Here is a 16093-nt window from a genome sequence, read left to right on the forward strand (position 1 = left end):
AGTCTTGTTAGGACTTTGGACACAATAAATTGATCAATTTAGGAAAAGTTAAAGCAAAATTCTCCACAAGCAATAGATAAATCAATGTCAGATATGAAAAACCACTATTTCCTTCATTGTAGTCAAAACTGGATAAACTCAGAATGAAGCAATCATACATGCTGTTAATCACTTAATCATGTGAGAGAGAAAAAAAATCTTATGTACAGCTGTGATACAAGTGGTTATACTGTAGGCTATGCTAATCCTACATGGGTCTTGAATCTTTGATCACCCTACTTTTGATGGTTTAGTTTACATTAGAGGCCAACCTAGTTTCTCCTCGGTACCTTTGCTCAGAGTCCAAGCTCCTTCAATAATCTCGTTAACTAGTTGGTCCCCATCCCATCTTGAAAATCCCAAGAAGAACCAAACATCATGGACAGATTGGTTTCCCGCTTTCGCTTCATCTAGTAAACGGAGTGTAGCTTCTTGATCAAGAAAGTAGATGTTTGGAAGGACTTCCGGATTATGATCTTCAATAATTCTTTTTGACAAAGCCACAAGAGGCATTCCGCGTTTGAGTACAGGACCACCAAAAGATAGAGGAGTTGCCTTAAGAAATTCTAAACCTTCCTCGACTTCATCTATAGACTCCCAGTTGATCCGCTTATTCACAATTAGACCTTGAAATCCTAAGCTCTGATTTCCTTTCACAATGAGAATTATGGATTCACCAAATGGATGAGAATTCAGAAGCATGTCTGTTGCAATTAGCATGGAACCAACCACCACTTGAAGGGGCGTTTGATGCAAACCATTCAGAGAACTTACTATTTGTCTGTGCTTAGCCCCTGAATTTGGCATTCTATCTTTAAGTAAAACTTCGTGGTATAAATTTTTCAGGAGAGGAGCATCTTTTTGTAAGTTCTGGTCCAATTCTTCCTCTCCAGCTCCAGTCCTTAAAGAGTCTAAAACAAAAATGCATAAACATTCAACATCAAATCATTAAAAATTAAAAACCAGGAATTGCAAACATTGCCATAAAAAATTGCGAACACTAATAATAGAAAGCCTTTAATTGAGATTCCCAAAATGATGCAATACATTAGTTTGTAGGGGTTGCAAAGAAAAGAAAATCCATCTATGATAGAAATTAAAAATGTTGTGAAATTTACAGGAGAAATGAGAATTGCCCTGAATCTAAGTGTCTCCCCTAAAGAAGGAGCAGAGATTGTAATTCACATATCAAACACTTGATTTTAAAAAAAAATAAAAAATCAGTAACAACTTTATCTTAATAGGAAAATATTAAATTAGATGATTCTCAAAATATTTACAAAAGCTAGATGGGCAAGCATAGAGTTTATAATTAACATGACCTCAGGGTAAATTGGTTAGCGGGATCGAAGAAGATGGATTAACAACACACATACTCTCTCTCTCTCCTCCCCTTTCCCTTGGTTGCTTCAAAACTTGAGCCTGAGATTGGATAAACAATCCCGGGAATCTGGGATATAAATAAATCCAATCTGCTGCCCAATCCGAACCAAATGAACACTAAGAGTTCTAATCCCGTATTTTCACATAAAAATCAAAAGACAACTTATGCAACAGGGTTGCAATTTTCTCAGACAGGTTTTGCTTTTGCAATGGGACTAATACTAGGGCTGAATCTCTAGCAGAACTTTTTGGAATTTAAAAATGTTACCATTATGGAATTTTGCCTTGTTAATTTTGCTGTGCAAATCTGGAATTCGAAATGGGTATTTAAGAAAGGGAAATGGATAATGGTGGTTAATGGATCACGTGGAGGTGTTATATAAAATGTAGTGGAGGATGTACTAATTTACTATTTCCTTGCAAAATTGTGCTTTAGTATCCTTGTAGTTTGGATTTGTTTGCAAAATAAGCAACACAATAATCACTAAATTGCTTTACAACATTTGAATTCAAGAGGGGGTGACTGAAGTGTAACATTCCATTTAATTAGGATTTGTTGACATTTAGAGACGTTAGTGATTTATAGTTGTATGTGTATTTGTTAGGTGAAGATCAAGGTTAGGGTTCAAGGAGTTATTGAGGTTTGATATTGACTCAACTAAATGAATTTAGGACTTCTCTATCCATTTTCACCTATTTACTGTATCTTTAGTGGTTATTGAAATATTATAGCTAGTCTTGAATATGTGTACATATTGTATGTTATGGTTTTGTTGCATTTTAATGAAAACTTGATATATGTTTTGAGTGTTGACTATACATACTTGAAGGTATTTATCAAATTGGATCAAGCATAAAAGTGAAAGAAATATTTTCAACTTGACTTGCTTAACTCGTAGAGAACTACTTTGAGGTGAAAATTTGGAAAGGGAACATCTTATGTACAACTTGACTATTGAAATAAGTATTTGTTGTTCGTCCTACAATTAAGTGTCGATATTGGCTTGGAACATTCACTTGACCAGTTGACCTTTTAAATAGGTGGCCTCGCCACCTTGATTTGGAATGTTCCCTTGATTTTGAATTTGTAACCTATCTACCCTTGATTTGTGAAATTAGTTGTGTCAATTTTGGCCCATGCAATGGGTATAATAGCAGTCAAAGTGAAACTGTGAACTAGCATTGTATTATATATTTGATAATTGTGCTAGTTGGGTGTTACGAGTCCCACTTTGATAAAATAAGAGAGAACATATGAGTTTATAAGGGTATGAGTTAGACTAGCTAATTGATTGGATTAAGTCTTTTAGTGTGGTAAAGCCCATGTGCATTATAGCCCCAATTGAGTGACCTTGGCCCAATCTTAGATTATAAGAGGTACCACCTAACTTCTGTTAGTTAATTATTAATTACTTATGACTTCCGAAAAAAACTATGAATTTATTACTTGCATGCATTGTTGCAAATATCGCGCCTAGGCGCCAATTAATCGGTGTTAGGCGCCTAGAATATCACCGTAATCGGTGTTCGAGGCGCCGCATAGGCCGCCTAGTCGACCGATTAGCTATCGCTCCTGGTGTTCTTTTTTAAGTGTTAGTTCGCTCAAACGACGTCGTTTTGAGCGAAATAACCTTAAATCGTTCAAAACGACGCCATTTGGAGTTCGGACTTGATTATTTTCTCTATGATTCTATGATTTGATTTCGAAGTTTGGATCTAAGTTGATACTTTGTGAGTTGTGACTTCGTGGAATTGTGTTTTGATTCCTTAAATCTTTATACAATTTACAATTCTAGATGCTTTTTAGGTTAATATTTAATATTTTAGTATTAACTGTTAAAGTATTAAATAGTTTATAATTATTAAAAAAAAAAAAAAAAAAAAAAAAAAAAAAAAGACCGCCTAGCGATTCTTTCAACACTACTTGCATGTAGTACCTATGTATTAAATATTAGCTCTATCTTTATCGCCTATGTTCTATTCATTCCTAATCTTGTTTTTACGGTTGATCCAATAGAGATCAATTCACTTATTGGACTATTTAGCTCACTTGTCCATCCCTATATCTTATGGATTTGTAGGTGGATATTGGGAAGTAGAGGTGAATAGTAAGCTTGGCCATGAAGATGATGTTAGGACACTGATAAATAAGTGATAATGTCATGTGTTAATCATGAATTTTGGAAGGATTATTTGCGGCCAACTTGTATTCCGGTGTTTATGTAGTGTATTTTTGGGCAATACTATGACATGAATGTGTACCTTCTATCCTGAAGTTAAGCTATCTATTGGGGAAATGATAGTTTGATTAGCGATCTCTACTTTTTTTCATGTGGGTTAGAGTGTGTATATAATGTTCGTGGTACTTTCCTTGTGTTGTGCATGTTTAAGCAGGCTTTACATTAGGCTTCATAATGTTAGCTATGTCTTTGTAACATTGCCGGGCCATGCTTCAGAGAGTTGTCTAAGCGGGCTTTGTATTATACTAGCTGTCTTTGTAATATGGCCAGGCCATGCTTTGGTTTTGGGGGCGTGACATTGAAATAAGGAAGAAATGAAATCAATAACTACTTTGTGATTTTTGCATAACTTGGAAAATATTATTGTGTTTAACACTGAGATATTAATTTAAGATTTTGCTTAAAAATTGTTCATTTTAGTGAGAATTTCTTTACTGTTTTCTAGTAGCTAATGACTTATTTGAAAAGATACTAACCAAGTTGGCTAAGCAATGGATTCTTTGAGAGGTTCTTTATCATTATGGCAAAAGTGAAGAGATTAGTGTATGTTTATTACTTTTATGATAAAAATTATATATTTATATTTATTATTTAGAGTTAATACCATCTGAGGTCTTCCGAGTATAGTGGTTTTGCCACGTTTAGTCCTAAACTTTCAAATTGACCATCTGTGGTCCTTCGACTTTTAAATTTAACCATTTGTGGTCCAAGTTAACCACCCATGATCCTTCGAGTTTCGAAATTTAACCAGTCGTGGTCCTCTTGAAAGGACCATGGTTGGTTAAAATTTAATAGTTGAAGGACCATGAGTGGTTAACTTGGACCACGAATGGTTAAATTTGAAAGTCGAAGGACCACATATGGTCAATTTGAAAGTTTAGGACTAAACGTGGCAAAACCACTATACTCGGAGGACCTCAGATGGTATTAACTCTTATTATTTATAATTGCTGTATCTACTTCAGTCTTTTACTAAGTTTACCATATCGATGCAACAGAGATATCTAATGAAATTTCGGTCAACTCTAAGGTTGTTGATGAAGAACTACTTTAAGAAAATTGTTTTTTTGGGAATACAGAAATTTACTTTTTTGATCTCTACAGGTGGGCAAAAGGTAAGGGGTAAGGCAAGCAGAGGAAGCAAATTCAAGAAAGCTTACCTTTCTCCCTAACAAGACCAGACGAATCATTGCCATGTTCTTTAAGAAACTTAATGATCTCATATACAGCTACATCTCCTTTATAGAGGACAGCATTCTTGCTCTCAGCTGGAAATAATAGTAGTAATGGATAAACTTCTCTCTGCATATTTTGGATACAAGTACAGCATATAAGAACATGAGTAAAGTTTACTCTGCTAGTCAGATATAAAGATAACAAATAACAATAATATCAAATAATAGCACTCATTTGAAATAAGAAAGTTATATTATTTAAGAGATCGTATCACTAAGCATCAACAACAACAGGGAGAATAATAGTTAGTCATCAATGAACTATGCATAAAAATAGAAAGGAGGGTGGTGGTGGGGAAAACCACTATCAATGTTTAACATTTCAGTCTCCTGAATACACCGATTGCACAAAAATTGAGAAGAAAATTACCATATGTGGCACCAATAATTAAAGCGTATGTGCCTAAAGCATAACATGTAAGAAAAAATGATAAGCATAGCTATTGACACAAAGGTAATTTGGAGAACGCTGTTCATTTTTGTGTGGACAAAAACAATATGCTCATACCTGAACCAGTGGTTTCAGGATCAAACTGCAGTCATTTAATGTACAGTCCATCAAGTAAACCAAGGGAAGCTTCACCAAGGCATTTGTCAGACCATCTGCCACAAGTTCACCAAAAGGATGGAGTGCACTATAATTAGATCCCAGAGATTTATTGTAGCAAGTCAAGATCATTTAATTTCTCTCCATTTATAATGATGATGATGATAATAAGTCAAGGTCATTTAACCATGCAGACTGTAGATTTCTCTTTAAGGTTGCATACCCCTACAAGTGATAATAAATAAATGAATAAACCTTATTGGCAAATCAATTTTTTATTTAAGATGGACTGTTTTATCGCATGCACTACATATTTATGTGGATTCTAAGCACAAAATTGAACAGCTTCTAATGCTTATTTGATTTTTCTCTTTCCAATTAATTTGAAGACATTCAAGCTAATGAGGCTAAATTATATAGAAAAGGTTGCTCAAGGAAAAAGAACCAGCCAGTTAGCCTAGGTGGATTCACTGGATACTCCATTACAAAAGATAAGATATGGGGGGATGTATCATGTATTGATATTGGACTGCCAACTTACCTTCAGTCAATGACATTTTGTTGTCAACAAATGCAGTCTTTAGCATATTTGCATATCCATGGATTGCTCGATATACTTCACGAACAACCAACTCCATCCTCTGGCAAAAACCACACCAACTATTGCTGAAAAGAACCAACACATCTCGACTCCAAGAATTGCTACCATACATAGGGTCAGAAAGATTTCCAAGAACCAGCTCAGTAAAGCTATTAGCTGTTATTCGAGGTATAGAATCTGCTTCATGAAAATCCTGATTGACAAATGGTGGATTTGGGGCCACCCTGGGATTTGGAGCAAAAGGCTCAGATTGTTGATATGGAGGAAGACTCTCATTAATAAATCTATCAAGAAACTCAGCTAGTAAAGAATGGCTGAAAACTGCTTCTTCAGCTAAAACATAATGTCGCTGCAAAATTGGGTCTACTATTACTGCAGATGGAATCTTTGACCCCCCAGTTAGGGCTCTAAGCAATCTGTATTGACCATCACAAAAGAAGAAGGAACCTCCAAAACTTTTCTCTTGATTTTGCTCATCTACCTCAAGAGTTTTCTCAAAGATCCTCTCATTTTCCAAATTATCTGTGGCATCTTGTACATCAGAATGTTCAGTAAAATTCTCGTTATTATTCTGCTGAAATGATTCAGCAGCAGAGAGTTCTGACTGTGCCACATGCTCTCCATAAAAAATATCTGCCTTTTCTGGCATTAGAATCTTACCTAAGTCCAGAGTAGTTTCTTGAACAACAACAGGGTCTCCCTCAGAAGGTTGGTTGGACTGAACTTCTGTCTGCACTGCTAAAGGTGGAGCATATTCTGTGTTAACATTAGAAGGATCATTATGAGAAGACTTTGAATCAAGAGTATCTTTAGACACATTATCCGTGGGGGATTCAGAAACTTGGTCGGACTGATCACCTTCCTGTACTGCTAAAGTATCACCAAGTTCGATGTTAAGATCTTCAGATAGGAGTTGAAATCCTGCACCTTTTGCTATTGTGCTTAACTTCATCTCCTTCTTTTGCTTAAGTGCATATGTCAATATCTCATGGAGGGAACTACCTTGCAAATCAGCAACAAGGTTTTCAACAGAGACATGCTTCCCCTCATTCATTATAACAATAGACATCTTTTCATTGACATTTATCTTTTGTGCTGCTTGAAAAAGATCTAATCTACGGTGTTTGGAAGCACCCTTCAATTTTTGTATTGCTTCAGCAGATCTCTTTTCAGAAATTAAAGTATCTTTTCCACTCCCCGGATGAGAATTATGATAATGCAGTGCTAACTCTCTAAAAGCATCAATTGCTTGCTTGCTCTCTTGTCTCAAAGTTGATGAATCTGAAGATCTATCGACAAAAAGAAGCATTGAGGGCTTATTAGCCGGAAGAGTGAGCCCAGGGTCATCTGCATCATTTTCCAGCTGCAGAGTATAAAATGAATCTATAAAATACATGGGATGGAGGAACAAAAAGGTGCAGTACTAACATAAGTTTATTAGCTTAAGTGCTTAACCAATAACAACCATAGGATTCATAGATGAACAGTGAAACATGGACGGTCCATGATGGACCTTTAATATTTGCAATAGGATATTAAAAAAAAATTGGACACAAACACTCCAAGTATAATAAGATCACTATTCCTAGGTTGCTTATATAGAACAATTCTAGGATAATAAAAACTTTGACATATTAAATAAGTCAGACAAATAGCATGAGATATACAACACATGCAGAAAGACACAAAGATGTGCAATCAATGGCTGATATCTTGCTATCTCAAAATAAGCTAGATAAATAGACAATGGACATAAATGGAAAACTTACCTCTGCAACGAGTGATGCTTGAGTCTGTATAATGGTTTTTAGATCATCACCCTCTTTGAGAACATTTGAACAAGTTGGGCATCCAGCAACTTGCAGTGTCATCAACCATGGTCCTGGATCTTCAATATTTAGCACTGAAAGCAGTGATCTATTGGGAACTAGACCAAATTTTAGCCTTTCAGGAGGAAGAAAAAACTCTCTTGTAACTGTCAGGGATTTTTCTAAGAAAGACTTAAAACGTACAAATTCATTAATTTCACAAGAAGATCCACCATGTGTCGTATTTCCAGGAGTTGAGAGAGCACTCTCATTTCCTAAAGTAAACTTGTTAAGCTGAGGAATGAAACCAACCCCATCATCAATGTCACAATCCATCTTCTCATTTTTCATCCCCTAGTTTGAGAAACATATACATAAACTTTTAACCATCATGTCAAATGTTCTTTAATCTTTATGCCAATACTGGCCTCATAATGAAAACAACTGCCCACCTTTTGAGCTGTACTCTCATTGGTTGAAATTGTTTCATTTAACTCTTCATTCAAACCTGTCCAAAATTGAACTTTGTTGTCATGATACAACTTCAATGCTACTTCACTCCAATACAGAAATGCCAACATTGCATCAATAAAAATTACTGGTTAAGTGTAACAAAATCATAATTAATGTGACTTATCATATTAAGAAGGCAACTCCACGAATTAAAAGATGTTCCCATTAGTCAAATGCTCTGAGAATTTTAATTAATAGTGAATTATTGGTCACTCCCTATGTTTTGCATTGCTTGGAATCAAATTCTCATACCATCCAAAATTGTTAGGGAAGTTAATTTTAAGTTGGAGAATAAATTTTGAAATTCAGCAATGTGATACCATAAAACTTTATGGTGCCATTTCCCTAGTGAGTGTTAGCAATGGAACTTCAAGAGAGTGATCATGGGCAAAGCTAGAGATGTTAACCTGTAATTCACCAAGTAATTCATATTAAGCAAGGGAATTTCAAAAGGGTGGGTGAAGGTTATAATCATCAATATTCACCGATGGTGTATACTTTTGGTTCATTCCTTTGGAAAGGTAAGTTAGCAAAAAATTTAAACAAGAATAGGACTGGAAACTGTACGTTTTTGCCCACTTCAAAAATGGTCGAAGGCATGAAAATTTTGTTTCAAGTTAGACCACATAGGTCCCTCCACTGTTTAACAAAATCATGAGGTGCAGTAAAATATATGGCTGCACAACTAATTCTTAATTTGGCATTAGATTGAGTGTTTGTGGGTCTGTCAGAATTCAGAAAGATAAAATTTCTCAATAGTAGAATAGTCATAAACCATCTTTCATTCTTCCAGGAAAAAGGAAAGAAATAAATTAAAGCACCAACCCCCTCCAGAAAATAAAAAATAAAAAATAAAATAATAAAGTAAAATAAATTGAAGATGTGATATATACCAAATCCATTTTCTGTTCCATTATTCTTGCCTGAGGCCAGCACTTCATGAGTCCACCCACAAAATTCTAAGAGAAGTAAAGCCTTGTCAGTTGAACCAAGGAAAGCTTTCAGCTCCTCCGGTGTGTTCAAAGATTTCAGAGGAAGTTCTTCAGGCAATAATGACATAACATAATGGACAGATGATAATATGCTGTGAGCTCTAAGTCTCCCACGATACTTGTAAAACAAGGAATTATGATAATATAGAACAGAAATTCCAGTGTTAGCACCGAGCGCATCAGCCAGCATTTTCTCACTGTTCCTAAATAGTACCCTCAGCTTTAGGGAGCCAAATCTACATTGCTCACTATTTACTGCATGACCTAACTGCTTCATAAGGGACCTAGACTCTCCAGACCCTGATCAAGGAGCATTACGGTAAATGTTAATAGTAAAGTGGTAAACACACAGAGCATTTAAGCTAAAGAGATTGGTAGCAATTGCACATTTAAAAACCAATAAAGTGAGCAAAGAGAAAGAAACATGCACTAGCAGTGAAACATGGGCAAAAGATGATAATAAGTTGGAGCAAACAAATGCAGCATTAATCCGCAACACTAATGTGTGTTTTATCTCTTAAAAGTTGCTATTCCCTAGTCCCTACCACTCTGATCATGTATTTTCACTCTGACTTGTTTCATAGATTGCAATTGGAGTACTCTATCTAACCATATACACAGCATCTGCTTATAGATATTTCATAAGTGGAATTGAGAATTCAATGGATACGCTCATTAATTCCAGGCTGAAATGCAGATCATGTACTTGCCTATCGAAAGAGAAAAATCTAATAAACTGAAAAACCTAACATCTATGCGTCCCAAATTATATGGACATTTTCTACATGCACTCCAGATCACGCAAATTGAACAGTCAGTAATCCATTTGCTCCAATGTTTAATACCTTGATAATCTGAATTTGCTCAATCAATTAAAAGTTACTAGCAGTATATTTGCCCAACAGAAAAACTTCGGAAACACACACACACTTGCGAACTAATTGCAATGTTCATATGGTCGGCTACAAGAATTCAAAAAAGAAGTAAATCAAATAAATAAGCTGAAAACAGAGGGGATTGGAAAGAGTTGAGGCTTACAGGGAACGGTGACGAGGAGGAGAAGATGGGGATGGAGACGGATCTCCGAAGAATAGTTGCGTTTTGTGAGGGTCTGCCATTCCACTAATGGCTGCCTGCCGCCGTCGCACTCCTCAGCAGCAACGGCTGGCCGGAAGAGTGCCGGTAACGGCTGCAGTAGGAGCAGAAGCAAGGCCAGTGTAAGATTCCTCATCGATTGCCGATGAGCACTAAACATCGGCGACTCACGTTTGTATTCACTGCCGAGAACATCAATATCAATATTTACTCAATATTTTTAAAAGATAATTAAAATGAATTTTCCTCTCTTCCGCTCACATATTTTGTACGTAGTAATTTATTTATTCAATACGGAGTACTCCTTATTTGTTAACTTTTTTGTTTTTTTTTTTTTTTTCTTTTGATTACTTGATACTGACAATAGTATATGTTCATTTATATTTTCTCAACCTACTGAGAGTCCGTCATTCATGACTTTCGACTTTTCATTTAGGAGAATCACTTTGGCTCAACCTAATGAAAGTCTGAATCAATGACCTCCGACCTCCCACTTAGAAAAGTCACTTTGGCTCCGTATTTGTTAATTTAAAAGTATAAAGTTTAAACATTAATGTACTTTGAATTACTAAATTTAATATTTGGTATAAAATATTTGGCAAACATTTTGTGACAGGCAAAACCACCAAGAAAAAATAACTGGCAAATAATCACAAAAAAAAAAATCAACTTAAGTAAAAACTTTATAACTGACAAAAGGCCATAGAGAACCACAAATATATTAATTTAAATTGCTCATAATTAACTGACCAACTCAATACACAATAGAAAATTGAACTTAAAATTTTGTAAGTATTAACCCAATTATCCATTGAAACCAGACCATCACAATACCATACCAATTGGGGCAATGAGACATTTATTAATCTTTTTTTTTTTTGACACATTATACAAAACAAGACAAAACAATACAAAAATAGTAAAGTTAGGGAGAAGCACAAGCGTTTGTTCATAAAAATAAGTTATAAACGTCTGAACATACTCATGATAATCAATCCTAATGCTAAAAGGTGATCACAATTAGTATACACACAATTACTGAAATTATAGTGTCAAAATCCAGATCCCAAACCAATCCATTCCAGACAGGCAAATCTGATTACAAAGTGGTTTTAAAACTTGACAAGGACAATGCACCCGTAGTACAAACCCATCACACAAGTCAAGCCCATTGCAAAATGTTGACACCATTGCTTTGCAGAGTAGAAGTAGAAGATCGTCCCTTGGCAAAGGCCCATCATATCAAATCCGCAACATTCATTGGCATTTCATCAATCTGGGTACTATAGTATTGCTCTATGTCCCTCAGAATTTTGATATCATCACTTTTAACAAAATTTATCGCAACACCCTGCAATCACAAAGAATAAATAAAATATAAAAAATGAGATGAAATGCACCGAGAGATTCCAGGACATAACTTCTCTACTACATAATATATGTATACTGTAATTAATAATAAGCCAACTACTAATATATATTAGTGACCAAGTGAATATTACTTTCAATAAGATCAGTGCTCAACAGATTTGCCAGTATTAAAATAAATAATAATAAACAGATCAAAATGTAATACTGTTGAACTGCTTTTAAACACAGTTGTATTTTCTAACAGTGCTTAAATTACTACTTAAAATTTACCAAGCTCCAATTAACAAATGCACAGATGTCAAAGCAGAATAAGGAAAAAAAAAAAGTACCTTCCGCCCAAAACGACCAGAACGACCAATGCGATGAATGTAGAGTTCTCGATTGTTTGGAAGGTCATAGTTAATAACCAGGGAAACCTGCAAATTAGGAAAAACCAAATTTATAAGGTTGCTTACAGAGATGGTAGTTAAAATGGGCAGTCACTTTGTCAAGTAAACAAATCAGTCTGGCACCCTTAATCTAGATTTACAAAAAAAAATGAAGAACAGATCTTTTGGCATAATCCACATTTGGTCAAGACAAAGCAAGAATATTGGTTAGTTCAAAATAAGGGTTAGAATATTTTCTGATCCATTATTCCAATTGTAGGTCAGTTTAAGATCAGAGAATTTCACCTCATCAACCAAACAGGATCTAATCTTACTGGAATGGTAATAATTGTTGAGAATATTGATCCATCAGATCACAGTTTGAATTCTATTTGGTAGGCACTTAACACTGGCTTATTTCTATTTCTGGCTTCCTATTTCTTATATTTTGGTTCTATATGTTTTTGACTTATTTGTTAATCAACACATTTAGATAAAGCATTTATAATATGGAGTGTTGACTATATGACTTTAGACTTATTTGTTAACCAACACATTTAGATAAAGCTTTTGTAATATGGAGTGTTGAATGAAGAAAACTTTTTTAGTTATGAAATTTATAAATTTTGAACTGCAAGGAAAAAGAACTTGCCTGTTGAACATCCAGCCCTCTAGCCCAAACATCTGTTGTAATGAGGACACGAGTTGTGCCAGACCGGAACTCTCCCATTATAGCATCTCGCTCCTTTTGTGGCATATCCCCGTGCATGGATGAGACTGTGAAGTTATTTTCACGCATCTTGCTAGTCAACCAGTCCACCTGTCACCATAAATTATGATATTTTATTCCTTCATCACAGTGGCCTATGAAACTAAACACTATTAATTATTTGACGAATCTTGGTTTCAGTTGAACATTTTCTTAATCCCATTGTAATTACTCATTGGGTGGTTAACAAACCTATCTATGAAAAAACATTGGATCAATTAGATGTCTAGTGTAACCAAACACTCCCACATTTAGAAAACCCCAAAGAAGATTGGATAAAAACAATCAATAGCATCTCGAAATTCAGGGAAAATGAACCAAGAGAACATGTAGCAATTTTACCTTCCGCTTTGTATTGCAAAAAATAACAGCTTGGGTGATGGTCAGGGTATCATAAAGATCACAAAGTGTGTCGAATTTCCACTCCTCTTTCTCCACAGCAACAAAGAACTGTTTGATGCCCTGGAATGAGTAAAATAATATACTCAGATACCACAAATTAGAACAAATAAAATATATTTCAAACTGTAGATATTTCAATGTTTCCTAGTAGAAAAAGAAGACTTGCCTCTAGGGTCAACTCATCACGTTTTACTAGGATCCGAACAGGGTCTGTCATAAATTTGCTTGTCATTTCCAAAATTTCATTTGGAAGTGTGGCAGAAATCAATACAACCTACAATTTATAAAGGCAAACATGTTAAGCTACATGTTACAAAAAGTCATACCAATGGAATAATGATGCTAATACAATTAAATAAAATAAATTTCAGTCAACAACCTGAAGAGATAAATCCGGCTTTCAGTAAATGACCTATACTTAATGTTAACAAATGTCGTGTGTAATCTCATTTAAGTATCAATGAGCGCAGTATATTTTCTAATCAAAATAATCTCAAGAGCATATCACATCACACATGCAAGTACTGTACCCCAAAGAAAGAAATCAAGTACATTGACTACAATAGCCTCAATAAAGTTACACATATATGTATGGAGGAAGCTAGTGTGAATGTACACAAAAAAAGAAGTAGAGATAACCTGAAGCTCTGGCGGAAGATATCTATAAACATCATAAATCTGATCCTTGAAACCACGGCTCAACATTTCATCAGATTCATCCTACAAAAGTCCAAGGATCATATAATATTAAAACTTAGCCCATGAAAATGCAGAAATGTAACTTTCATAAAGGGAAGAATTATTGAACTTACCAAAATTAGTAGTTTTATTGCTCTAGTACGTAAGGTTCTCCTTTTAATCATATCACACACTCTTCCAGGAGTTCCAGAAACCACATGAACACCATGCTCTAGCTTTCTGATATCCTCACCCACACTTTTGCCTCCAATACAAGCATGTACCTGAACATTTATGTGATCACCAATGGCCAATATCACCTTTTCAGTTTGTGATGCAAGCTCCCTGGTAGGCGACAATATCAATGCTTGAACCCTAAGGAAAAAGAGTTATAAGTATTCCTGAATTGAATTTAAGGTCTGCTAAGCAAATCATTCCCACATGGGGCAAGGAAAATATGGCCTTCCAATTGAAATCTGCACAGCATAATTATTATCTTCTGGATATGGACTCTTCCAAAACATTTGCAGAGTCTATCAGGCAATAATAAGGAGCATAAGAGTAAAATAGACAACCAAACGAAATTGCTTCTAGGGCTGATAAACTTAAAAGTTAGTAAGGCTATTTGCAGCATTTTAAGTAACAACCACTAGCCCCTGACATATTATATATGATGGTATCATAAAGCTTTCAAAAAAAATAAAAAATCTCTTCTATGAAAATCTAAAGTGGAGTTAAAACAGTTTACATTAACACATTACTCAAAATCCTCCAATGTCAAACATAAACTACTCCTAAAAAGCTAGAGCTATAAAATAAGCTCAATTTAGAATATTTTCAAAACACCCCATGACATCCAAATTAACAAGACAATATTTTATAAGCTAAAATTAGAGTATTTATATTAATTTTCACAGTAAAATTAGCACATCTGTGAACTTCAATGCGATAGATCTTAGCTCTGCAAGTTTCCCTTTAATGTTTTCCAGCTCCACCAGAACGGTTTCATTATGCATCTGGAGGAGTATTATGACGAATTTAAAAAAACAGACATACCCAAAATAATTTTATGGTTAACATAGTTTCACTTTGTTTTCCATGACTCACACCCAAAACCTGAAAATCAAATTTACCCCAGTACCCTATAGAAGAACGCCATGACTGTGTGTAAACCTTAAATTGGAACAGAAACTACCCAAAACCCTAGAAAATAGAAAATACGGATACGCCGTTAACAATCACACTTTCGAGATGAGAAAAGAGTTCGTACTCGGAGGATTTGGTGTCGACCATCTGACAAACGGTGAGGGCAATCATGGAGGTCTTTCCAGTACCAGATTGGGCCTGGGCAATGACGTCGCGCCCCGACAGGATGGGCAGAACAGCCCGCTGCTGGATGGCAGACGGCTTCTCGAACCCGTACGCGTAAATCCCCCGCAAGACGTCGTCCTTGACGCCCATCTGCTCGAAGGTCGATATGGGTTCCACCCCCTCCGAGGTCTCGAAGGTCATCCTCTCCTCCTCCATCGGTACCCTCCTCCGATTCGCCGGAACCACCGATCCCGAAGCTATCGCCGCCATAATTATCGAGTGAAATCAACACCAATGTTTCACGGAATTGGGTGGTGGCCTGGAAGATAAACAATCAAACCTAGAAAAATTTTCCCCCGCTTTTTAAAGCTGAGATAGATAAAAGCCGCTACTGGAGAGAAGCCGAACCCTAGTACGGAGTAATATCCAAGTTGTCGTGTATCGCCGACTATGTGTCTATGTATAAGGAATTAAGGACTGTGATTTAATTTAGGGGAATTCTATTTGCACCACCCTAATTGCTATTTGCACCATCTATTTAATAGCTGTGATAATTTTTAGGTGGTGTAAATGAAAAATTATTATTTGCACCACCTTCATTAATTTTAGTCAAACATTATTTTTTTAACAAATATTTATTATAAATGACACTTTTTCCACATAGGTATATGCTTTTAACACTTTTTCCCTCTTAGTTTTTCATGTATCCACATTTGCCTCCTAGTTATATTAAAAGTGGCA

General features: G+C 35.4%; 2 protein-coding genes across 2 annotated transcripts; both read right to left on the reverse strand.

Annotated features, from left to right (window-relative positions):
- Window positions 1-90: 90 nt before the first annotated feature.
- On the reverse strand, window positions 91-10689 carry LOC109185843. The gene is made up of 8 exons (XM_019335791.1): window positions 10397-10689; window positions 9260-9658; window positions 8306-8361; window positions 7815-8207; window positions 5986-7408; window positions 5406-5500; window positions 4823-4964; window positions 91-950 (listed from the first exon to the last, which is right to left on the reverse strand). The coding sequence occupies exons 1-8, from the start codon at window positions 10611-10613 to the stop codon at window positions 295-297; spliced, it is 3381 nt and encodes a 1126-aa protein (XP_019191336.1). The 5' UTR covers window positions 10614-10689; the 3' UTR covers window positions 91-294.
- A 689-nt stretch (window positions 10690-11378) lies between these two features.
- On the reverse strand, window positions 11379-15799 carry LOC109185844 (eukaryotic initiation factor 4A-3). The gene is made up of 8 exons (XM_019335792.1): window positions 15312-15799; window positions 14176-14416; window positions 14003-14083; window positions 13530-13637; window positions 13304-13423; window positions 12845-13012; window positions 12154-12240; window positions 11379-11804 (listed from the first exon to the last, which is right to left on the reverse strand). The coding sequence occupies exons 1-8, from the start codon at window positions 15620-15622 to the stop codon at window positions 11691-11693; spliced, it is 1230 nt and encodes a 409-aa protein (XP_019191337.1). The 5' UTR covers window positions 15623-15799; the 3' UTR covers window positions 11379-11690.
- Between the last annotated feature and the right edge of the window lie 294 nt (window positions 15800-16093).

Source organism: Ipomoea nil, unplaced genomic scaffold, assembly GCF_001879475.1.
Source record: "Ipomoea nil cultivar Tokyo-kokei standard unplaced genomic scaffold, Asagao_1.1 scaffold1361, whole genome shotgun sequence".
NCBI classification, from domain to species: Eukaryota; Viridiplantae; Streptophyta; class Magnoliopsida; order Solanales; family Convolvulaceae; genus Ipomoea; species Ipomoea nil.